This window comes from Hippocampus bargibanti, linkage group LG03 (genome assembly GCF_051943395.1).
Source record: "Hippocampus bargibanti isolate YZ-2025 linkage group LG03, ASM5194339v1, whole genome shotgun sequence".
NCBI lineage: Eukaryota > Metazoa > Chordata > Actinopteri > Syngnathiformes > Syngnathidae > Hippocampus > Hippocampus bargibanti.
Genome location: NC_142736.1, coordinates 5,291,335 through 5,317,803, shown reverse-complemented (window position 1 = coordinate 5,317,803; position 26,469 = coordinate 5,291,335). Strand labels below are relative to the sequence as shown.

General features: G+C 43.1%; 2 protein-coding genes and 1 pseudogene across 3 annotated transcripts; all 3 read left to right on the top strand.

The window, feature by feature from the left end:
• The first annotated feature begins 2,694 nt into the window (after positions 1-2,694).
• On the top strand, positions 2,695-5,858 carry LOC148900151 (uncharacterized; annotated as a pseudogene). Its single transcript, XR_016114405.1, has 2 exons — positions 2,695-3,204; positions 3,417-5,858. The product of XR_016114405.1 is annotated as an uncharacterized LOC148900151 (transcript).
• A 3,387-nt stretch (positions 5,859-9,245) lies between these two features.
• Positions 9,246-11,634, top strand: LOC148900150 (uncharacterized). Its single transcript, XM_088991621.1, has 2 exons — positions 9,246-9,536; positions 9,739-11,634. The coding sequence occupies exons 1-2, from the start codon at positions 9,422-9,424 to the stop codon at positions 11,178-11,180; spliced, it is 1,557 nt and encodes a 518-aa protein (XP_088847747.1). The 5' UTR covers positions 9,246-9,421; the 3' UTR covers positions 11,181-11,634.
• Positions 11,635-12,325: 691 nt separating this feature from the next.
• On the top strand, positions 12,326-18,419 carry LOC148900149 (uncharacterized). The gene is made up of 2 exons (XM_088991575.1): positions 12,326-12,743; positions 15,295-18,419. The coding sequence occupies exons 1-2, from the start codon at positions 12,629-12,631 to the stop codon at positions 17,421-17,423; spliced, it is 2,244 nt and encodes a 747-aa protein (XP_088847701.1). The 5' UTR covers positions 12,326-12,628; the 3' UTR covers positions 17,424-18,419.
• The last annotated feature ends 8,050 nt before the right edge of the window (positions 18,420-26,469 follow it).

Sequence of the window (26,469 nt, the reverse complement as noted above, 5' to 3'; positions counted from 1 at the left end):
TGACTTCCATTCGAGCACTGATGCAGGTGGCTGTGCAAGAAGATCTCACCCTACACCAAATGGACGTGAAGACTGCATATCTCCATGCCCCAATGGACTGTGAATTATGTGTGGACCAACCTCAAGGTTTTTGAGACCAGGTCACAAACAGGAGAACGTTTGGTATGTAAGATCAACAAATCACTGTATGGCTTAAAGGACAACCGATGTCACTTTATTGTTTTTTAACTGACACCAGAAAAACATTTTAAAGCATCTAAAATACCCAAAACACACAGTATGACATTTTTATTCAAATGCAAGACACCAATAAAAATGACTTAAAGTGACCAAAATCTGCAAACAATTGAGCTGCGAATTGGGCATTTTCAGAAAGTCCCGCCCCCAGTTTGTGACGTCACGCCAATATGTCTTGCATTGCTTGAGAATCAAAACAATGGCTTCAGATTCAGAGAATATGCTTTCTTGTTACAACTCCAGTTATGAATATGATTCAAATAGTTCTGAATAGGAAAGCATACATGTTTGCAATCGATTAAATAATTTATTTGTGCCATTTTGAGGCAACATTGGGGGAAAATCTCTCACCCAAAAAAAGAGACACAAAATGGCGACCTCCTGTGGCCACCTCCGTTTCCACAGGCTGATAAATTCCTTATATGGCGCTTGGACGCCCTCTTCTGGCCTTCTGGCGGCTTTTGGGTGCAACACGGTCCCCGGACCAAACAAGTCCAGCAAAACACATTAACGTGATGATACAATGCGTCTTTTTTACGGTAAAGGGCGGTCCTTTAGTGACGTCACGTACGGACTCGTCACCAACTCAAAAACAAGACTTCCTGAATATTCAGCGCGAGTCTTAAAACGTAAAATATAGCTATATGCGGTGGAATCTTTGTAAAATACGCTCAGTAGAAGTCATTTGAAGCCATTTTACAAATTATGGACACAACTTGTCCAGAGACGCCGGTTTTCCTTTAAAGCAGTCAGGGCGTAACTGGAACATGTTACTAAATAATGACCTCATAAAGAATGGTTTTATACAAAATGATGCTGATACTGTGTTTACTGCAGAGAATCCGAAAATGAAAAAGTCATTTTGTTAGTGTGGGTGGATGACTCAGTGAAGTAAAAGAAATGCTAAAAAGAAGGCTCAAAATGAAAGATATGGGTCCACTTAGACACTTCCTAGGTATCGATTTTAAACAAAGTAAAGGAGAAATCAAAACAACTCAAAAGAAACACATTGAGAGAATGTTGAGAAGATTTGGAATGGCTGAGTGCAAAGTAAGAAGCACCCCTTGTGAACAAAAATTGGACTTTAACAGTGAGGGTAAAGTTATCAACTCATCAGGGTACAGAGAGATAATGGGCAGCCTAATATACATAATGACATGTACCAGACCTGATTTAAGCTGGGTTGTTAGCAAACAAAAGACATAGATGAACCAAAACAGCAGCATTGGACTGCAGTTAAACACTTACTAAAATATTTAATAGGTACGACAGATCAAGAGCTTCATTTCCAAAAATTTGAAGGGAAGTTAAGACTAGGAGGATATAGTGATGCTGCAAATATAAATGACCGGAGTAACACAACCGGATATTGTTTTAGCCTAACTAAGGAACGTCCAGCTATATCGTGGAAGAGTAGAAAACAGCCAACTGTGGCGTTATCAACTTGTGAAGCTGAGTATATGGCACTGGCAGCCACAACTCAAGAAAGCATGTACCTTGTCCAATTATTGAAGGGGATGGACAGCAGTAACCGCCACGTACCAGTAAAAATATATGAGGACAATCAGGGGGCAATAGCTTTGTCCAAAAAACCCTTTGTGTAGGCAAAGAAGCAAACATTTAGATATTAAATATCATTTTGTACGGTCGGCGCACACTGAGGGGAAAATATCGATAAAATATTGTCAGACAGAAAACAAGGTTGCAGATGTTTTTACTAAGGCGGTGACAAAAGTCAAACTTGAAAGATTCAAGAGATATTTGTTTGGAGAATTGTGAATATTTTGAAGCTTGCAGAGTGTTGCAAATATGTAGGATGTTTTTATTTTTACAACAATGTATTTCTTGTTTCAATGTTTTTCCTGTTTTTTCTTTTTGTTTGCTGCATGAAATTGTGAACATGCCTTTGGGTGGGAGTGTTGAGTGTGCGTGTGTGAGGCAAAGACACGATTGAGGAAATTTCATGGTTGATATCACCTGCGAAACGAGCTGATCATGCGGAATCACCCGGAAATTGTGAAGCCTTTTGAAGAGCATGCGCATAATTATTTTTTTGTCGAGTTCCCAGACTACTGATTGACACTGCTGTGCATCATTTCTCTCGTGAGTACTTTCAATCGGTACAAAAAGTTACCATCTTGGTTGCTGTTAAAACGCTAGGACTGCTCCCAGAATGACTAGCGCAACAAGACCAATAATTGACACGGCTGTGCATCATTTTTCTCTCGTGGGTACTTTCAATCGCTACGAAAAATTATACCATTTTGGTAACTGTTAAAACGCTCAGACTGCTGCCAGAATGACTAGCGCAACAATTCTGGTGCCGACGATTTAAAATACGTCCGGGTCGAATGAACGCTGGCGGGTCGTCTGCCGCTGAGCTTCCGGGTTAAATGAACACAGAAAAAACGGATCCAGTAACTGTAAAGTGTCCTTGGGAGTTATGAAAGACGCTTATCAATGAAATTTACTATTATTATTAAATAAAAAGCAATCAATGCACCGGGAGAGAAGTAGAAAATATATTTCGTTTTTATGTTAGCGCGTCATTTAAAAAAAAAAATTGCCGACGTGTTGCGCATGCGCACTGCTGAGCTTGAAGGAATGGCTCGAGGCATGGTGGTCTTCACCACTCAATTGTGGTTCCCGAATGAGTCCTGCGCGTCTTCGAGCCTCGACACGGTCCGTCGCTTTGGGATCATTATGACGTCAAGGATGGAGTCGTGTCCAGATTCTGTGTGCACGCCGAAGCTAATCTGTCTAAACTGGACAGACAGCCGCTAAAACGGAGACACGTTTTAGCAGCCCCACGTCGCTCAGAGGAGATTCAGTGAGCGTGAAGTGCTGCGAAAATGTCTGCGACAAAGACAGAAGAACACAAGAAGGAATTTTGTGGAGCAGAAGAGGATATCAAGCCACAACTTCACCTTGGCTACTTGGAACCTTGTCATGTCTTCCACAGAGCAGGTATTTTTTTCTCCACTCGTTTCTCTCGGTTGTTGGCAAACTACATCAAAGAAAAGTCTTGAGAAGCAGAACGTTTTCAGATTGGCTTGGAACTGGCACATTAAGGCACTGGCTTGTGTCCTCTTGTGGCTAAATTCCGCTAACTCACAAATGCTTCATCTTATTTCAACTTTCTTGTATGTTATGGAACAAAACGTCTCCTGCCCCTGCAGACATCAAAGAAGAAGATTTGGAGCCTGAGCATCCGGATCGAGAACCCCCCAGAAGTCAAGAGGAGGAAGCAGGCAAGCCCCCTCACATTAAAGAAGAAGAGCGGGAGGAGGAAATCAGCAAGTTTCCGTTGACTGGAGTCAGTGTGAAGAAACAAGAAGCTGATGGAGAACAAGAAGGAGGATCCCACTCGGATGGCCTTTTGGCTCCACTTTCCGACGACGATGACGACAAAGTCACCTCGCATTCTTCTGACACGGAGGATGAGCAACAGTCCAAAGATGATCCAACATGTCGTGCGGGCAACGGACGTCCGAAATGTTCCCAATGTGGCAAAACCTTTGCCAGTAAGTCAAATTTGAAGAGGCACACCAGGACACACACTGGGCAGAGACCTTTTTCCTGCTCAGTTTGTGGGAAAATTGTTTGCTCACAAGATGACTTTAACGAACCACACCAGAATACATATTGGGGTAAAACCTTTTGCCTGCTCCATTTGCGGGAAACGATTTTATGCTAAGAGCGATTTGGCGAGACACACACCAAGTCACACTGGGGAAAAACCCTTTGCCCGTTCAATTTGCGAAACTCGATTCAGTCAAAAGTCATATTTGGACAAGCACAGAAGAACGCACACTGGAGAAAAACGTTTTTCCTGCTCAGTTTGTGGGAAAAGGTTCCATGTCAAATCAAATTTAGCTAAGCACGCCATAAGACACACCGGAAACAAAAAATTTACCTGTTCAGTATGCGGTAAAGCATTCTATTTAAATCACGAGTTAACAAGCCACAAAATGACTCACTCCGGGGTAAAACCTTACGCCTGTTCAAGTTGTAATAAATGTTATGTTACACAAAGTGACTTAAACGTACACATGAGAACGCACACTGGGGAAAAACCCTTTGTCTGTTCAATTTGCGAAGCTCGATTCAGTCAAATGTCGCATTTGAATGTGCACAGAAGAACGCACACAGGAGAAAAACCCTTTGCGTGTTCAATTTGCGGAACTCGATTCAGACAGAAGGGGCAGTTGAACTTGCACAGAAGAACACACACTGGAGAAAAACCTTTCTCGTGTCCTGTTTGTGGTCAAAGCTTCACTCGAAAGGAAAGTTTGAAAAGGCATAAAAGAAAACCATGTGAAGTTAAAGGACAACCGACGTCCCCGGACAAGTTGCATCCATAATTTGTAAAATGGCTTCAAATGACTTCTACTGAGCGTATTTTACAAAGATTCCACCGCATGTAGCTATATTTTACGTTTTAAGACTCATGCTGAATATTCCGGAAGTCTTGTTTTTGAGTTGGTGACGAGTCTGTACGTGACGTCACTGAAGGAACGCCACTGACCGAAAAAAAGGACACATTGTAGCAGTCCTTCCATCACGTCAATGCTTGTTTGGTCTGAAAACCTCATGTTGCGCCGGAAGAGGGCGTCCAAGCTCCATATAAGGAATTTATCAGCCTGTGAAAACGCAATACACTGTCATGTCTACAAGAGGTCGCCATTTTCTTGCCTCTTTTTGGGTGAGACATTTCCCCCCAATGTTGCCTCAAAATGGCACGGAATAAATTCTTTAATCGATTGCAAACATGTATGCTTTCCTCTTCAGAACTATTTGAATCATATTCATAACTGCATGTGTGACAAGAAAGCATATTCTCAGAATCTGAAGCCATTGTTTTGATTCTCCAGCAATGCAAGACGTCTTGGCGTGACGTCACGAACTGGGGGCGGGACTTTCTGAAAATGCCAATTTGCAGCTCAATTTTTTGCAGATTTTGGACACTTTAAGTCATTTTTATTGGTGTTTTGCATTTGAATAAAAATATCATACTGCGTGTTTTGGGTATTTTAGATGCTATAAAACGTTTTTCTGATGTCAGTTAGGAAACAAAAAAATGGTGTCCTTTAAGACTACCTTTTCCCGTTCGTGCTCCAGCATTTGCTCGAGGAGACTCTTCTTCAAAGGACATACAGTAAGAAGGCACAATTTGGAGAAGACACATTTGAATGCTCAATTTTTTGAGGGAAAAGAAGAATTGAAATGATAAATGCCGTTTGGAAAACACAATTCATCCATCCATTCATTTTCTGCGGTGTTTAATCGGCCTACCATGCATGTTTTTGCAAAGTGGGAGGAAACCATAGGACCCGGAGAAAACCCTTGCGGGCCCAGGGAGAACATGCAAACGCCACACAGGGAGGCCTGAGCCGGAATCGAACTCACGACCTCACTGTGAAGTCGGCGCGCCAACCACTCGAACACAAAACCTCAATTCTAAATGTGGAATTAATTCCAAAATGAATGAAAAATGTTTTTGGTTCTGGATGATTTCCAAATCCCTTCGCTGTATGTTCTTTTCATCTTTTTATGGGCGGGGGTCATTGAATATGACATTCAGCAGATGTTGATTAAAATAAAATGGTATTAAAAACAGACGCTTTTGTCCAGTTCTAAAATTGTACTTTTTAGATGCAAGGCAGTAAATGCATTCATCAAAACCATTTGTCCCAAAGGAAAGGTGTCAAGGTCAAGGCATATAAGCTTCAGTTGCTGTTGAAGCAGAATAAAAATCAATATGTTATGTATTGTATTCTAATTTTTTCCCCAAATTGAAAACGGCCCCGAGAGTAAACCGTGTCGACAATGTGGCCCGTGGCAAAAAAAAAAGACTTTGACACAGATGTCCTCAAGCAGTCATGTCAAACATACAGCCCGCGGGCCTGAACAGGTCCCCTTGAGGTTTAATCAGGCCCGCATGTTTTTAAAACTAAAAAAATATGCACAACATGGAATTCATATTTTTAATGGGGTGAAATTCAAGGATTGGCCACTAAGGGGCAGAGTGGTTCTGTTTCGATCAACGCAGAGGAACACAGCTGCGTTTTTTTTCAACCGCAGTCATTTTTTTCAACCGCGGTTCCAACACGCAAGTGGCAACCCCGCTCATTTCCCCTGTCTGGGAGATGTGTGTGTGTATGTCGTACACGTCGTAAAATGCACAATAAACATTCTTTGTACAGCAAAAACGTACAGGTTGACACGTGTCATGATGCCAAAATAAATGTTAAATAATTTTGTGTTTTCTGGATTTTGGATGGGAGAAAGGTGCGCATTTCTCCCCATCCAAAACAGTAGAGTTGGGTGACCAGTAATTGACTCTGAGAAGGTGATTGCAACCACCTGGGAATGGCCAATTGCCGCTGGGACCTGATTGGCCAGAAGCTCAGGTGAAGTACCTTTAAAACCAGACTGAGCCAGTCACGAGGACGAAGAAGAGGGACAGAGGACAACCCGGAGAGCAGTGGTACCTGTGGTCTGCTGAAAACTGATAGCAACCGTAACTTCAAATAAAGAAAACTCACAATACCCCTCCTGCATTTGGCTGCAACTTTTATCATCTTTCCACCTGCTTGCTGTCTCGCCGCGCAACAACCGGTATGCGGTACAAAGACAAGAATGCAGGATTACTATGAGAGTTTGAGAAACTTTTTCAGGTATTTGGTGAACTTGAAAAATAATTTTCAGGTTTTCACTCACATTTCACAGTTAAAGCTTCTGATCTACTGGTCGAAATCCAGGTAGAAATAATTGATTTGCAATGTGATGCAGATTTGAAGAGCAAATTTACCTCCGTAGGTCTGGACAAATTTTAGCAGTATCTGCTACCAGGGTACCCCAAATTAACAGCCCTGGCTGCTAAAATTTTGTGCATGTCCTTGACCACCTCGACAACAAGGATCCTGTTTGTGGACTACAGCTCTGTGTTCAATATCATCATCCCAGAACTCCTCATCCCCAAACTTCTCCAGCTTGGTGTGTCCCCTACGATCTGCCAGTGGATCCTCAGCTTCCTGGCAGGACGGACACAACAGGTCAGACTGGGAAAAATATCATCCTCAACACAAACCACGAGCACTGGAGCCTCCCAGGGATGCATTCTCTCTCCATTGCTCTTCTCGCTACACGAACGACTGCACCTTAACGCACCCAGCTGTCAAATTCATAAAGTTCGCAGACGACACCACGGTCATCGGTCTCATCAAAGACGGCGACGAGTCTGCGTACCGACAACAGATGGAACACCTAGAACTCTGGTGCAGCCGTCATAACCTGGAGCTGAACACGCTCAAGACGGTAGAGATGATCGTGGACTTCAGGAAACATCCATCACCACAGCTACCCCTCACACTAGCCAACTGCCTCATGTCAACCGTTGAGACCTTCAAGTTCCTGGGAATCACAGTCTCCCAGGACATGAAGTGTGAGGTCAACTCCAGCTATATACTGAGAAAGGCCCAACAGAGAATGTACTTCCTGAGGCTGCTAAAGAAGCATGGCCTGCCACGGGAGGTGCTGCAACATTTCTACACGGCTGTCATCGTATCCATCCTGTGTTCTTCCATCACCGTTTGGTTCGGGGCCGCCACAAAATGGACAAAATGCGACTTCAGCAGACAGTTAGGACGGCGGAAAAAAATCATTGGCACCGCCTTACCCACTCTCGAGGACTTGCACACTGCAAGAATCCAAACTAGGATGCGGAAAATCATACTGGACCCTCCGCACCCTGCCCACCACCTTTTCCAGCTACTTCCCTCAGGCAGGCGCTACCGATCCATGCGCACCAAATCCAGCAGACGTTTAAACAGCTTCTTCCCCCAAGCCATTAACTCTTTGAACAGTAGCCCAAATTGAACTGTATAGTGCCTCTTTGCAATTTTTTATTGATGATACTAGTGCAGCGTGTTCTACCGGAAATAAATTCCTTGTGTTCTACATACTTGGCAATAAAGATGATTCTAATGTTTGGAACAACCTACCTTTGTGAACAAATCTTCTCAGTAATGAATATCAATAAAACAAAAATGTGTTCAAAGCTCACAAACAAGCACTTAAATGCCATTCTGAAAGTGTCAACCAGTCAGGACACGACACTTGTGCAGTTGGTGCACTTGTACAGGCCAAAAGATGCTAAATATCAGGAACAAAAACAATGGTTTAAAAATTATTTCTTTATAAATATCATTTAATCTTAAAGTGCATTACATATTATGTTTTTAGATACCAATTTATTGTCAAAGTTTTGTGCTATTGTCGAATCATCGGGATCAGTTGCAATGCTTATGTGTGAATGATAAAAGTAAATTACACATTTGTTCATTAAACGAAATTTTGTGTAAAAGGAATGCTCATTAAATGTCATAATTTTCCAAATGTTCTTATGCTTCTTTCCACCAAAACTAATGAAAGACATGATATTTTGGTTATTTATAGCATGTATGGTATAATTTTAATTGTGTAGCCCACTTGACATCTACCGAGGCCATATGTGGCTCACGATGTGAAATGAGTTTGACCCCCTTGTCCTAAATAAAGTATCAAGTAAACGACCACGATTTTTTAGAAAGTCTTTATTGAAGAAGTCAAACTACAGGTTACAGAAAAATAAGAACATGTCACAAATGTATATAAATATTACGAAGTGATAAAAAGAAGAACCTGGGGGTTTCGTTTGACTTTACGTATTTAATGTTTTTAGCCGACGACATTTTCATATTTGAGTTACTTCCGGGTCGAGTGAACGCAAGCTGGTCTGGCTGCCGCTGAGCTTCCGGGTTCAATGAACGCAGAAACAACCTATCCAGTGACTGTAAAGTGTCCTTGGGAGTTATGAAAGACGCATATAAATGAAATGTATTATTATTTTATTATTATTATTAAACACAATTCGAGCAAGAAACAAAAAAGAAAGGGAATTTCGTTTTTTTATAAGTCGCGTCATAGAAGATGGCCGACGTGTTGCGCATGCGCAGTGCTGAGCTTGAAGGCATGGCTCTCTGTAAAGTGGTCTTGGCCACTCAATTCTTCCTGAATGAGTCCAGCGCGTCGTCGAGCCTCGACACAGACCGTCGCTTTGGAATCACTCGGACTACGGAGACACGTTTTATCAGTTCCACGTATCTCAAAAGAGATTCGGTGAGTCTGAAGTGCTGCGAAAATGTCTGGGAGAAAGACAGAAGAACACAAGAAGGAATTTCGTGGAGCGGAAGAGGACATCAAGCCACAACGTCACGTTGGCTACTTGGAAACCTGTCTTGTCTTCCACAGAGCAGGTATTTTTCTCCACTCGTGTCTCTCAATTGTTGGCAAACTACATCACAGAAAAGTCTTGAGAAGCAGAACGTTTTCAGACGTTTTCAGGAACATTAAGACACTGGCTTGTGTCCCCTTATGGCTACATTCCGCTAGCTCACAAATGCTTCATCTTATTTCAACTTTCTTGTGTGTTTTGGAACAAAAATGGTGCCCCCGCAGACCCGAAAGAAGAAGATTCGGAGTTCGAGCATCAGGATCGAGAACCCCAAAGTCATGAGGGGGAGGCACGAGAGCGCCCTCACGCGAAAGAAGAGCGGGAGGATGAAATTAGCAAGTTTCCGTTGAAGAAAGAAGAAGCCGTTGGAGAAGAACAGGAAGGAGGATCCCATTCAGAGGGGCTCTTGGCTCCACTTTCCGAAGACGACGACGTCACCTCGCGGTCTTCTGACACGGAGGATGAGCAACAGTCCAAAGGCGATCCGACATGTCTTGTGGGAAACGGACGTCCGAAATGTCCCCAATGTGGCAAAACCTTTGTCAGTAAGTCATCATTGAACAGGCACACCAGAACACATACTGGGGAGAGACCTTTTGCCTGCTCAGTTTGTGGGAAACGATTTTCTCTGCGTTCAATTTTAACAAGCCACATCAGAACACATACTGGGGAGATAACTTTTGCCTGCTCTATTTGCCAGAAACAGTTTTATGCTAAAAGCGATTTAGCGATACACACAAGAAGTCACACCAGAGGAAATCCCTTTGCCTGTTCAAGTTGTGATAAATGTTTTCGTTCACAAGGTGACTTAAAAGTACACACAAGAATGCACACTGGGGAAAAACCCTTTGCCTGTTTAATTTGTGAAGCCCGATTCAGTCAAAAGTCGTATTTAAACAAGCACAATAGAACGCATACTGGCGAAAAAAAATTTTCCTGCGCAGTTTGTGGGAAAAGATTCCTTCAGAAATCAAATTTAGCAAAGCATGCCGTAAGACACACCGGAGAAAAAAATTTTGCCTGTTCAGTATGCGGTAAAGCATTCTATTTAAATCATGAGTTAATAAGACACAAAATGAATCACTCCGGGGAAAAGACTTATGCCTGTTCAAGTTGTGATAAATGTTATTTTACACAAGGTGACTTGAACAAACATACGAGAAGGCACACGGCGGAAAAAATATTTTCCTGTTCAGTATGCGGTAAAGCATTCTATACAGATAAAGAGTTAATAAGCCACAAAATGACTCACTCCGGGGAAAAGCCTTATGCCTGTTCAAGTTGTGGTAAATGTTTTTGTTCACAAGGTGTGTTGAACAAACACACAAGAAGGCACACTGAGGAAAAATCCTTTGCCTGTTCAATTTGCGAAGCTCGATTCAGTCGAAAGTTTCATTTGGATGTGCACAGAAGAACGCACACCGGTGAAAAACCCTTTGCTTGTTCAATTTGCGGAACTCAATTTAGACAGGAGGGGCAGTTGAATGTGCATAGAAGAACCCACACAGGAGAAAAACCTTTCTCTTGCTCTGTTTGTGGTAAAAGCTTCACTCGAAAGGAGACTTTGACAAGGCATAAAAGAAAACCATGTGGAGTTAAGACTTCACGTTCTTCCGTTTGTGCTCCAGCATTTGCTCGAGGGGACTCTTCTTCAGAGGACATCTAGTAAGAAGGCACAATTCGGGGGAAACACATTTGCATGCTTAATGTTTTTTGAGGAAAAGAACAATTGAAATGATAAATTCCTTTTGGAAAACAATTTATCCATCCATGTTTTTGCAATGTGGGAGGAAACCGGAGGACCCGGAGAAAACCTACGCAGGTCCGGGGAGAACATGCAAAAGCCACACAGGGAGACCGGAGCTGGATTGGAGCTCACGGCCTCCACACTGAAGTCGGAGTGCTTACCACTCGACCACAAACAAAGTCTGAATTCTAAATGTGGAATTCCAAAATGAATGATAAATGTTTTTGTTTCTGGACGATTTCCAAATCCCTTCGCCGTATGTTTTTTTCATGTTTTTGTGGACAGGGTTCATCTTTTTATGGGCAGGGCTCATCTTTTTATGGGCAGGGCTCATTCAATAAATATGACATTCATGAAAATAAATGTTATCAAAAACAGGCGCTTTTGTCCACCTCTAAATTTGTACTTTTTAGATGCAATGCAGGAAATGCATTAATCAAAAACATTTGTCCCAAAGGAAAAGTGTCAAAGTCAAGGAATGAGGGCACTAGTCTTTTCTGGTTCCAAAAGTTGGCAGGTATGCTTCAGCTGCTGTTAAAGCGGAATATAAATCAATATGTATTGTATTTGAATGTTTTCCCCAAATTGAAAACGGCCCAGATAGGAAACCGTCACGACAATGTGGCCCCTGGCAAAAAAAAAGACTTGACACCGATGTCCAAAACTATCGAGTGAACGACTTCATTTAAAGTCTTCATTGAAGAAGTCAAACTATAAGTTACAGAAAAAAAGGACATGTCACAAATTAATATGGAGACTACGCACAGATATGTAAAAAGAAGAGCCTTGGTGGTTAGTATGTATTTTCTATTTAAATGTTTTTGTGCCGACGATCATTTTATATTTGAACTACTTCCGGGTTGAGTGAACGGTGGCGGGTTTGCTGGCGCTGAGCTTCCGGGTTAAATGAACGCAGAAAAAAAACGTATCCAATGACTGTAAAGTGTCCTTGGGAGTTATGAAAAACGCTTATAAATGAAATTTATTAAACAAAAAGCAAGCAAGCTATGCACCGGGAGAGAGGGTGAAAAATATTTCGTTTTTATTTGAGCGCGTCATAAAAGATGGCTGACGTGTTGCGCACGCGCACTGTTAAGCGTCAAGGCAGGGCTTTCTGCTTGGTGGTCTTGGCCATTCAATTATTCTTCCCGAATGAGTCCTGCGCGTAGTCGAGCCTCGACACAGATCGTCACATTGGGATAACCCGGACTATGACGTCAGGGATGGAATAGTGTCCGGATTCAGCTCTTCTGTGTGCACGCTGAATCTAATCAGGCTAAAGTAGCCAGCTAGCCGCTAAAACGGAGACACGCTTTGTCAGCTCCACGTCGCTCAGAAGAGATTCAGTGAGTGTGAAGTGCTGCAAAATGTATGCGAGAAAGACAGAAGAACACAAGAAGGAATTTTGTGGAGCGGAAGAGGACATCAAGCCACAACGTCACCTTGACTACTTGGAACCTTGTCATGTCTTCCACAGAGCAGGTATTTTTTTCTATCCGCTTGTTTCTCTCAGTTGTTAGCAAACTACACCACAGAAAAGTCCTGAGAAGCAGAACGTTTTCATATCGGCTTGGAACCGACACAACAAGACACGGGCTTATGTCCCCTTGTGACTACATTCCGCTAACTCACAAACTTTTTTCAAGATGGCGCCCGAGTCCTAACAATAACAATAACAATAACAATAACAATAATATATTTTATTTCAAGCGCCTTTCAAAGCTCTTACAGCAGGGGTGTCAAACTCATTTCATATCGTGGGCCTCGGACGTTTGGCCTCGGTAGATGTCAAGTGGGCCGGACCATTAAAATTATACCATACGTGCAATAAATGACCAAAACATCACGCACACTTTCGCACAAGAACGTGAGGAAACGACGACATTTAATGAACATTCCTTTTACACAACATTTCGTTTCATGAACAAATGTGCAATTTACTTTTATCATTCACACATATTCATCGCAACCAATCCCAATGATTCTACAACAGCACAAAACTTTAATGATAATTTGGTATCTAAAAATATAAGAATGCACTTTAAGAGTAAATGATATTTATAAAGAAAGGAATTTTCAAACCATTGTTTTTGTTCCTGATATTTGTAACAGTACAACTATGCCCCTTAGTGGACAATCCTTGAATCGCACCTCATTAAAAATATGAATTCCATGTCGTTTGTGCATTTTTGCCACTTTTAAAATCCCGCGGGCCTGATTAAACCTCGTTGGGGGCCGGGCCGGCCCGCGGGCCGTATGTTTGACACCGATGCTTTACGGTCACAGACAAGAAAAGATACAATAATAAAAAAATACAATTACAAATAGATGACAACGTTTCTTCATCCGCCATCTGTACTTCGCCATCTGTACTTCAAAGAAGTACAGATGGCGGCTGAACAAACCTTTTTATCGATGGACCACTCCTGTATGACTGAGAGCTTACACAGAGGAATTACAAATAGTATACAATAAACACAATATAATTATAGTAGTAGGCAGCTGTCAGCAAGTGCTCTCACGAGCCTTGCTTTTGTTGTTGTTTTTATCTTGGTTTTATGTTTTCTTTTGTCACTGTTGTGCGTCGTGTGGAACGGATACTGATTGTTTTTCAGCATTTTTGGCCACGACATTCATCAAGGAGGAGACTGTGCTGAGCGGTTGCACCTTTTCGGCAGCATGAATATGCCAGTAATGTTTTTGAATGGAAGGGATGTCGGTGCCATTTTATCGTTATTGCTGGACAGCTCTGGGGCCATTGTGCTTTTTTTGCACCTGTAATGGGCAGCATCTTCACCGCCCCGCTTTATTCAGCATAAGGGTTGGTGCCCGAGTGAGAAGAAAGGAGCGTCAGCGTAGAGCGCCGATGCTTATGTGGACCGGTCGCGGCCTGTAATTGAAGCGGATTTACATGAGACAGGAGATGTGAGACAATCGCTTTTCGTCAATGGATGCTACAGCTGAGTGTTTGCTTTCAACATTTAGCTTGTGGTAGACGTTCACATTCCAGCATGGCGTCCCTGATCCACTGTTGAAAAGGAGGCTTTGATCCTATCCTCTTTCATCTAGAACTGCTTCATGTCACAAAGAGGGTACAGCAAGTCCTGAAGAATGAATGAATCACCATGTTTTGTGTTGTCATATTATTTCTTATTGTTGAGTGTGCGTGTGTAAATGTGTGTGTGAGGCAAAGACATGATTGGGGAAATTTCACTGATTGATGTCACCTTCGAAACAAGCTGATCATGTGATACCCAGAAATTGTAAAACCTTTTTAAGAGCATGCGCAGAATAAAATGTTTGTCGAGTTCCCAGACCAATGATTGACACGGACGGCTGTGCATCATTTTTCTCGCGTGAGTCTTCGCAATCGCTACGAAAAGCTACCATTTTGGTTACTGTTAAAACGCTAGGGCTGCTGCCAGAATGACTAGCCCAACACTTATTTAGTTTTTTTTAAACTTTATGTTGCTTCTGGGTTGAGTGAACGCTCGCGCGTGTGGCTACCGCTGCTCACCCGCAGAATAAATATCCTGTGAATGTAGAGTGTCCTTGAAAGTTTTGAAATGCGCTTATAAATCTCATCTCATTTTCCGTACCGCTTATTCCTCACTAGGGTCGCGGGGGTTGCTGGAGCCTATCTCAGCTGTCTTCGGGCACGAGGCGGGGGACACCCTGAATTGGTTGCCAGCCAATCGCAGGGCACACAAAGACATACAACAGTCACTCTCACACTCACACCTAGGGACAATTTGGATTGGTCAATCTGCCTGCCATGCATGTTTTTGGAGTGTGGGAGGAAACCGGAGGACCCGGAGAAAACCCACGCGGGTCCGGGGAGAACATGCAAACTCCACACAGGGAGGCCGGACCGGGATCCAAACCGGCGACCTCTGCACTGTGAAGCCGGTGTGCTAACCACTCGACTACCGGGCCCCCCGCGCTTATAAATGAAATGTATTATTATTATTATAAATGCTTCATCTTACTTCAACTTTCTTGTGTGTTATGGAATAAAATTGTGCCCTGGCAGACCTCAAAGAAGAAGATTTGAAGCCTGAGCATCTGGATCGAGAAACCCCCCAAAGTCATGAGGGTGAGGCACGACAGCACCCTCACGTGAAAGAAGAAGAGCGGGAGGAGGAAATCTGCAAGTCTCCATTGAAGAAAGAAGAAGCTGATGGGGAACAACAAGGAGGATCCCACTCAGAGTGCCTCTTGGCTCCACTTTCCGAAGACGACGACGTCACCTCGCGGTCTTATGACACGGAGGATGAGGAACAGTCCAAAGGTGATCCGACATGTCGTGCGGGCAACGGACGTCCGAAATGTCCCCAATGTGGCAAGACCTTTGCCAGTGAGTCAACGTTGAAGAGGCACACCAGGACACACACTGGGCATAAACCCTTTGTCTGCTCAATTTGTGGTAAAACGTTTACTCGGAAGACAAATTTAACAAGCCACATCAGAACACATACTGGGGAGAGACCTTTTGCCTGCTCAGTTTGCGGGAAACGCTTTAATGTCAAGAGAGATTTAGCGAGGCACACACCATGCTACAACGGACAAAAACCCTTTGCCTGCTCAGTTTGTGGGAAACAATTTTCTCAGAATACAACTTTAACAAGCCACATTAGAACACATACTGGAGAGAGACCATTTGCTTGCTCAATTTGCGGGAAACGCTTTTCTCGGAAGATAATTTTAACAAACCACATTAGAACACATACTGGGGAGAGACCTTTTGCCTGCTCAATTTGCGGGAAACGGTTTTATGCTAAGAGCGATTTAGCGAGGCACACACCAAGTCACACCAGAGAAAAACCCTTTGCCTGTTCAATTTGTGAAACGCGATTCAGTCAAAAGTCGCATTTGAATGTGCACATAAGAACGCACATGGGAGAAAAACCGTTTGCCTGCTCTGTTTGTGGGAAAAGATTCATTCAGAAATCACATTTAGCAAGGCACGCCATAAGACACACCGGAGAAAAAAAATTGGCCTGTTCAGTATGCGGTAAAGCATTCTATTTAAATCACGAGTTAACAAGACACATAATGACTCACTCCGGGGTAAAGCCTTATGGCTGTAAAGAGGAGGAGGTACGAGAGCGCCCTCACGTGAAAAAAGAAGTGCAGGAGGAGGAAATCAACACGTTTCCGTTGCCTGGAGTCAGTGTGAAGAAAGAAGAAGCTGATGGAGACCAAGAAGCACAATCCAACTTGGACGGCTTCTTGGCCCCACTTTCCGAAGATGAAGATGAAGTCACCTCACATTCTTCTGACACGGAGGATGAGCAACAGTCCAAAGGTGATCCGACATGTCGTGCGGGCAATGGACGTCCGGAATGTTCCCAATGTGGCAAAACCTTTGCCAGTAAGTCAACTTTGAAAACGCACACCAGAACTCACACGGGGCAGAAACCCTTTGCCTGCTCAGTTTGCGGGAAAATGTTTGCTCACAAGATAACTTTAACAAACCACACCAGAACACATACTGGGGAGAGACCTTTTGCCTGCTCAATTTGCGGGAAACGGTTTTATGTCAAGAAAGATTTAGCAAGGCACATACCATGTCACTCCGGAGAAAAACCCTTTGCCTGTTCAATTTGCGAAGCTCGATTCAGTCAAAAGTCGTATTTGGACAAGCACAGAAAAACGCACACTGGAGAAAAACCTTTTTCCTGCTCAGTTTGTGGGAAAAGATTCCTTGACAAATCAAATTTAGCAAAGCACGCCATAAGACACACCGGAGAAAAAAAATTTCCCTGTTCATTTTGTGGGAAAGCATTCTATACAGATAAAGAGTTAACAATACACAAAATGACTCACTCCGGGATAAAACCTTACGCCTGTTCAAGCTGTGACAAATGTTATTTTACACTAGGCGACTTGAACGTCCACACGAGAATGCACACTGAGAAAAAATCCTTTGCCTGTTCAATTTGCGGAACTCGATTCAGTCAAAAGTTGGATTTGAATGTGCACAAAAGAACGCACATTGGAGAAAAACCTTTTACCTGCTCACTTTGTGGGACAGGCTTCACTCGAAAGGAAAGTTTGACAAGGCATAAAAGAAAACCATGTGGAGATCATCCTTTGACTTTTTCCGTTTGTGTTCCTGCATTTGCTAGAGAGGACATTTCTTCAAATGACATACAATAAGGAGGCACAATTTGGAGAAAACACATTTGCCTTTAATGGGGTGGGGGTGCACTTTGGTTTGATGCAGGGATGAGAAGTTTCCGCCGATCGGATTGACGAATCGCCGATCGGCGGATTTCCGACATTGTCCGACTAAAATGACCAGTTAAAACTAAATATGTATTCTTGCTTCTTCGCTGTTCATTTCCTGCTTCTGCTTGTGTTGGCCGAAAGCGTAATTTTGATTGGATGATACTGACGCCATTAGCGGAAAGCGCCATTTTGATTGGACGATCTTAATTTAGGTGCGGTTGATGTCGAACAGGTAAACGCCCCCTTACTCGCCCTTACGCGGGCGAGTAAAAAAAAAATCACATTAAATCGACCGAAGGGTTTGCCTTTGTGGAGAGAACATTTTCTTATTCAAATTCGCAATGAAACAATACCATGAATAAAACAGTTGAATATCAGTGCCACTTCGACAAGCCCCATGCTAATGTTAGCATCAATCTACTTTTGTTAGAGGAATTTTGTGTTGCCAAAGGACTCTGTAGTTTTTCAGAAACCCCTGCAATGTAAGGTACTGATACTCCTCTCCTTTTAGTATCTTTCAAATTTTTGGTTTCATTACCTATTCTGTCCTTTTGACATTTGTTAAGACCACAAACTGTGGTTACCCTCAGTGGTCTTTTCATAAAACAGCAAAACCCTTCACTAAATCGCCATGGTGGAGTGAAGTTTAATTTGGATCGTTATTACAACAGGTTCTTACACCACATAGCCTTAGTTATGCTGATAGGGTGATACAAGAGCAAATGGGGCAATCAGGCCAGTCGTAGACCCCAATATTCAGGCAAGACAATAGAGGTAATCAGTGTAGCCTCAGGGAATAATCCTCTGCTCCCCCCAACCTGAGAGCAGGGACCTATCATAGCAGAGTCTTGCACTGCCACCTCGGGACTGTAAGGATGCGTGTGTGTGTGTGTGTGTGTGTGTGTGTGTGTGTGTGTGCGTGCGTGCGTGCGTGCGTGCGTGCGTGCGTGCGTGCGTGCGTGCGTGCGTGCGTGCGTGTGTATGTATATATAAAATAAAATAAAAATCTGCGTGTCACCCACCATGGGTGGTGTCTGTCCCCCATTTTAGCTCGGGTCCTCTACCAGAGGCCAGGAAGCTTGAGGGGTCTGCGCAGTATCCGTGCTGTTCCCAGCACTGCGCTTTTCTGGACCGAGATATTCGATGTTGTTCTCGGGATCTGTTGCATCCACTCGTCGAGTTTGGGGGTCACTGCCCCGAGTGCTCCGACCACCACAGGCACGACTATCTATATATATATATATATATATATATATATATATATATATATATATATATATATATATATGGTAAAGTCTCTTTATATCGATATTCTCGGGAGTGTCGATATAACCGTACTGTCGATATATCCGTACTGTCGATATATCTGTCCTGCGCCGAACTGCATTAACAAAAGCCGCCAAAAGAGGGCATCCAAGCGCCACATAAGAAACGGAGCTGGCCATGAGCTCGCCCTTTTATGCCTCTTTTTTGGGGGGGGGTGAGAGATGTTCCCCGAATGTTGCCTCAAAATGGCACATATAATTCTTTAATCGATTGCTTTCCTCTACAGAACTACAGTGTATTTGAATCATATTCATAACTGGATGTGTAACAAGAAAGCATATTATCCGAATCTGAAGCCATTGTTTGGATTCACAAGCAATGCAAGACGTCGTGGCGTGAAGTCATTTTTATTGGTGTTTTGCATTTGAATAAAAAGTGACATCGGTTGTCCTTTAATACACAGTATGGAATGTACAGTAATTTTCAAAATCATCACGCTTCGGCAGACAAAACAAGAAACATTGTTGCAAAAAAAAGATTGCATTCATATACAGTACAGTGGGAATGTACATAACACAACAGGGAAATGCAACACTTACATCTTACTGTATTATGTATGCAAAAAAAACTCATCAATCTTCTTCTGCTTCCCATTTTTACCTTTTAACACAAACACTTCAATCTCGTCTGCTACACACGAGCTAACGTCTGAAAATGAAAATGGCTCTGCTACACGGGAGCTGGTCAAGTAACAAACTCACGTGACCAAGTCGACCAATGGCGCGACCGATGGCGTGTATCGATATAAACATAGCAAAATGGCCGGCGGGAGATGAAAAAGAGCACCGTCGTAACCGGATTATCGTAAGAACCACGAATCGTACTAAACGGAACTAATTATACATAAAGAGACTAGAAATGTGCATGGGAAATGAAAATAGTGTCGTAATAAGCAGTATTATCAATATAAACGATATCGATATAATGAGACTTATATATATATATATATATATATATATATATATATATATATATATATATATATATATATATATAGAGAGAGAGATAGATAGCAGTGACGTGCGGTGAGGTTCATGGCTGGTGAGGCACTGACGTCATCATAGTCAGATTTACAAACATGAACTCTACACAGTAGTTTATTCACCATTTGATTGGCAACAGTTAACGTATTTTGTTTAAAATTTCATGTCAGCATTCTTTATATATACAAACTGTAGCATAGAAAAAAAATAATAAAAAAAACCTTTTTATCGTGTTACCTTTACTTGTAAATGAAGTCCATGCCCCGCTCCTTCTGAAGAAAGGCATCGATAACTTCTTTGTAGAAGCCTTCTTTATCTTTCTTCAGTTTTAAAAGTCTCTCTGTCTCAACGGAGATCACTGCCAGTGAAGAAAGTCGTCCTTGATCAGTCCTGTTCCGACTGTATGTTTTCAGTGCTGAGAATGACAATCTCGTCTACTTCTACAGCAACAAATGGGGCTGCACCGATCTCCTTTTTAATGTCATTTCTAATGACATCACCAACTGCTTCAATTAAATCGTTCTGTATTCTGTTTCACAGGCTAGAAAATACAGTGGCTGTCCCAAAATGACTCGCTAGCCTGTCATCTTTCTCAGCGAAAGCATGTAATAGTGGCATTGATGAGATCTTTTAAAATCTCCCGGTTCTCCTTTACCTTAGCATTGTGGATGCTGATGTTGAGTCTTCGCTCATTTTTGATGAGGCTCCGTTGTAAAATTTTCAGGTCACAATATCCCATTTGAGTCCAGACATTGTCACAAATTGAGAACAGAAGGCAGGAAAAGCAGAAAAGGCGGTTTCTTGCCTGACATCCACACAGCCAGCCTTTTCGTGTGTACCAGTCCGCCTGAAAAGCGATTATTGTGTCCCGTTGTCTGAAGCAAACCTTTTAGCTCCAGTGTTGGTCTTCCTTTAATTATTACCTCCTGCTTCGATTGAAAGTCCAGTTTAGAAAATTCTTTCAATTTCTATATGTAATCCTCCATTCTGAAAGTGAGGCCAAGCAACATGAAAAATGACTGCAGGGTTGCACTTTACTCGCTAACTGTTTACTGTAGCTTTCTGTCTCTAATTCTATTATTCTGCAGACGTGGAGTCGGAAGTATCTCTGAAATCACAAGCGCCCCCTGTCATGAGGCGGGAGAACTGTTTGCCTCACCTACGCACAGTGTTTTGATAAAAATAAAACAAAATAAACACTGTAGTACAGTGTTTATAATGTACAATGACTACATTATATACACCAGCTAAACTGTAGAAATTTTGTTCATATACTAAACGTGTTTGAACGCTTTAATAGTGATATGCAGAAGGACAGCAATGCGGTCTCACTGCAGAGCAAGCCAGCACAGTAAGCATAGTGATTGCGCAATCCACGGTGAGGCTCAGCCGGCTGCTGCCTCACCGCTCGTCTCTACTTAGTATTTGAACGGTAAATGTGAAAATTCAGCGATTTTGAAAAAAATCCTAAAACGGTGAAGTTAAATGGACAAGAACTTTAAAGTACAAATCACTAAATACATATAACTGTTTAATTTATTTTTTCGTTTGATATTTCCATGACAGCTTTCCATGATGACAGGTGAGGCACTGCCTCACCTGCCTCCACTGACTGCATGTCACAGATAGATAGATAGATAGATAGATAGATAGATAGATAGATAGATAGATAGATAGATAGATAGATAGATAGATAGATAGATTAAAAAAATCCTCGTCTCACCCACCATGGGTGGTGTCGTACCCCATTTTAGCTTGGGTCCTCTACCAGAGGCCAGAAAGCTTGAGGGTTCTGAGCAGTATCCGTGCTGTTCCTAGCAGTGCGCTTTTCTGGACCGAGATATCTGTTGTTGTTCCCGGGATCTGTTGCAACCACTCGTCTAGTTTGGGCGTCACTGCCCCGAGTGCTCCGACCACCACAGGCACGACTGTCACCTTTACCTTCCAGGCTCTCTCCTGAGCCCTTGGTATTTCTCGATTTTCTCATGTTCCTTCTTTCTGATGTTTCCATCACTCGGGACCGCTACATCCACGACAACGACTTTCCTTTGCCCTTTATGTATGACCACGATGTCTGGTTGGTTGGCCATTACCATCTTGTCAGTCTGTATCTGGAAGTCCCACAGGATCTTTGCTCGGTCATTCTCTACTACCTTGGGAGGTGTTTCCCATTTTGACCTTGGGGTTTCCAGTCCATACTCCGCACAGATGTTTCGGTGGACTATGCCAGCCACCTGGTTATGGCGCTCCATGTAGGCTTTCCCTGCCAGCATCTTACACCCTGCAGTTATGTGTTGGATTGTCTCAAGTGCCTCTTTGCACAACCTACACCTTGGGTCTTGCCTGGTGTGGTATATCCCTGCCTCTATGGCTCTGGTGTTCAGGGCCTGCTCTTGAGCAGCCAGGATGAGTGCCTCTGTGCTGTCCTTTAGGCCAGCCCTCTCTAGCCACTGATAGGACTTCTTGAGATTAGCCACTTCAGTTATGGTTCGGTGGTACATCCTGTGTAGGGGCATTTCCTCCCATGATTGTCCCTCTTCCAGCACCTCATCCTCTGTTTCCCATTGTCTGAGACATTCTCTGAGTACATCATCCGTTGGAGCCTTCTCTTTGATGTATTCATTGAGCTTGGATGTTTCATCCTGGCCAGTGGCTCTCACACTCACTAGTCCCCGGCCTCCTTCCTTACGGCTTGTGTACAGTCTCAGGGTGCTGGACTTGGGATGGAACCCTCCGTGCATGGTGAGGAGTTTTCGGGTCTTAACATCCGTGGTTTGAATCTCTTCCTTTGGCCACCTTATTATTCCTGCAGGGTATCTGATCACTGGCAGGGCATAGCTGCTTATTGCCCGGGTCTTGTTCTTGCCATTGAGCTGGCTTCTCAGAACTTGCCTCACCCGCTGGAGGTATTTGGTCGTAGCCGCTTTCCTTGTTGCGAGTTCGAGGTTGCCATTGGCCTGTGGTATACCGAGGTACTTGTAGCTGTTTTCAATGTCTGCTATTGTTCCTTCAGGGAGTGAGACCTCTTCAGTGTGGACTACCTTGCCCCTCTTAGTCACCATCCGACTACATTTCTCCAGCCCGAATGACATCCCGATGTCACTGCTGTAGATCCTGGTTGTGTGGATCAGGGAGTCTATGTCCCTTTCGCTCTTAGCATACAGCTTTATGTCATCCATGGAGAGGAGGTGACTGATCATAGCTCAATTTCTGAGGCGGTATCCATAGCCTGTCTTGGTGATTATCTGGCTGAGGGGGTTCAGTCCAATGCAGAACAGCAGTGGTGAGACTTGCGTTAGTGGCTTGCCATTGGCTTCAAGTGTGGTTTTCCACATCCTCATCGAGTTTGCAACGAAGGCTCTCAGGGTCCTGTTGACCTTATACAACTCCAAGCATTCAGTGACCCATGTGTGTGGCATCGAGTCATATGCTTTCTTGTAATCAATCCAGGCTGTTTGGTATGTCGGGACCTGCAGTCATGTGCGACTGTTCTGCAGCTGATGCTGCAGCAGCTGATGTTTGGCACCTCTAGTATCTCTCCCAATGCCTTTCTGTGCTTTGCTCATGTATTGATCCATGTGTCCACTTATCTTAGCCGCAATGATGCCTGACATGAGCTTCCATCTTGTGGAGAGACAGGTTATTGGCCGATAGTTGGAAGGAACTGCACCCTTTGAGGAATCCTTCATGATCAGGATTGTTCGCCCTTTGGTTAGCCATCCTGGGTGAGTCCCATCCATCAGCAACTGGTTCATTTGTGCTGCTCGGCGCTCGTGGAGTGCTGTGAGTTTCTTTAACCAGTAGGTGTGGACCATATCTGGGCCTGGTGCCGTCCAGTTTTTCATACCTGAGACTCTTTCTTATATGTCTGCCGCTGTGATGGTAACTGAGTTCTGTTCAGGGTTCAGGTTGCTGTTTTCCTCTTTTAGAGTCACCAGCCATTGTGTACTGCTGTAATGTGCGAGCTCCTTCTCCCATATGCCTTTCCAGTATCTTTCAGTTTCCAGCCTTGGAGGGTCTGCTCTGCTGTTAGAACCCTGCCACTGAGTGTACACTTTCGCAGGTTGTGTTGCGAACAGCCTGTTTATTCTTCTGGCTTCATTCTCTTTCGTGTACCTCTTTAGGCGACTGGACAAGGCCTGGAGGCTTTGTTTGGCTGTTTCGAGTGCTTCAGGTATGGTTATCTGCATGTACCTCTTGGGTATTGGCCTTTTATTCACACCTCTCTGGGTCTCCGTCAATTGACTCACATCTTTCCGAGCCGCCTTGATCTTAGCCTCCAACCGTCTTTTCCATGGTGGGTAACGAATCTCGTGGCTCTGACAGTTGCTCTTGTAGCCAAGCATCTCTAGGATCACTGATGCTGAAGCGTATATCAGCTCATTGGTTTCCGTGATCGTTCCGGTCGGGATCACTCTCAGTGCTGCATTCACAGTTTCCATGGAGACTTTCAGGTGGTACTTCACATAGCCGTTGTAATCGGTTTCTTGGTTGCCCAGTTTTCATTCTTGCCATGATGTTATTTCTCAGGTCAGTTGCAGCTTCGCTCAGCATTTCATTCATTGGGGCTGGCTTCCCAATCTCATCATTCATTGGGGCTTGCCTCCCAATCTCTGGTCTAACCTCTTCCTCTGATGTGGCAGCCTGGGGCCCTTCACCTTGGAATTTGTGTTGTACCTCATCAATCTCAAGTTGTGATAGCAATTACCGTTTGTGGATATTGGAACACTGAGCTACTAGTTGTTTCATGGTCAACCGTGACTGTGGCTTTCGAAGTAACCATTCAGTCCCCAAATGGGGAAAGCATCTTTTCCGAATCTGAAGCCATTGTTTTGATTCTCGAGCAAGGCAAGACGTCTTGGCGTGACGTCACAAACTGCAGGCGGGACTTTCTGAAAATGCCCAATTCGCAGCTCAATTTTTTGCAGATTTTGGACACTTTAAGTCATTTTTCTTGGTGTTTTGCATTTGACTAAAAATATCATACTGTGTGTTTTGGCTATTTTAGATGCTATAAAACGTTTTTCTGATGTCAGTTAGGAAACAAAAAAAGTGATGTCGGTTGTCCTTTAATTACTACAGTCTTCTCTATTGTATGATCGATACGTTTTCCAGATTTCTACGTTTTTGGCATGGATCTTTGTATCAAAATGCGTCTTTAAATCATAGAAACCGGAGGCAGCTACTTTCGCGTCTTTTTTGCAAGCAACACAATACGAATATTTCACACCTTTCTTTGAAGCTTGTATCAATCCGTCGTATCGTCCTATCGTATTTCGCTTTGTTCACTCGTGATTGGAATGATGCAATGGTAAATCCCCAGGCGGCAGACGCATGCGCATAGTAGCATCAAACCGCTCGCTTCGTTTGCAATACGATATCGAGATAGAGGCTACCGCGGCTAACTCGTTTGACTTGATTGATTTGCCATTCCGTGATAGTCGGTGCATACCGGATGGTACCCATAATGGACAAATTTGCATTTTTCTGTACAGATTTTCTTGTACGTCGTACATGTCTTAAAATGCACAATAAATGTAATATGTATGTGGAGGGGATTGAACATTTTTGGTTTCACTCCCTGGTGCTTTCTACTTACTATCTTTGTGACTGCTTTTGTTCCTGTATATGATCGCTGTGCTAAGCTATGCTTAGAATACTTTGTTTTTTTATCTTAAACCCCCTTCACCCCTTTCAAATATCTGCTCTGGAGTGAACATTTCCCCATTGTGGGATGGTTGAAGGCTTTCTGGTTCTGTACATGATAAGCGCTTTGTTACAGCTTTTGCTGCCGTTAAAGTACATGGCAAAAAATCCATATGTATTGTATTGTATTGGAATGTTTTCCCTAAATTGAAAACGGCCCCGAGAGGAAACCGTAATGACAACATGACCTGTGGCAAAAAAAAAAGACTTTGACACAGATGTCCCAAAGTATGGAGTTAACGACTTCATTTAAATGAAAAGGTTTCTTCAGCCGTCATCTGTAGTTCTTTGAAGGTGTCGAACGTTTCGCTTCTTATCCAAGATGCTTCTTCAGCGAACTAAAGTCTTACTGGTAGTATATATATATATATATATATATATATATATATATATATATATATATATATATATATATATATATATATATATATATGGGTGTAGGGCAATAAACAGCTATGCCCTGCCAGTGATCAGATACCCTGCAGGAATAATAAGGTGGCCAAAGGAAGAGATTCAGACCACGGATGTTAAGACCCGAAAACTCCTCACCATGCACGGAGGGTTCCATCCCAAGTCCAGCACCCTGAGACTGTACACAAGCCGTAAGGAAGGAGGCCGGGGACTAGTGAGTGTGAGAGCCACTGTCCAGGATGAAACATCCAAGCTCCATGAATACATCAAAGATGTGTATATATATATATATATATATATATATATATATATATATATATATATATATATATATATATATATATATATATATATATATATATATATCCTTACTGTCCAGACATGGCGGTGCTCGACTCTGCTATGATAGGTCCCTGCTCTCAGGTTGGGGGGAGCAGAGAACTACTCCCTGCGGCTCCACTGATTGTTCCTATTGTCCTGACTACCGACTGGCCTGATTGCCCCACTTGCTCTGGTATCACCTCATCAGCATTACTAATCCTATGTTG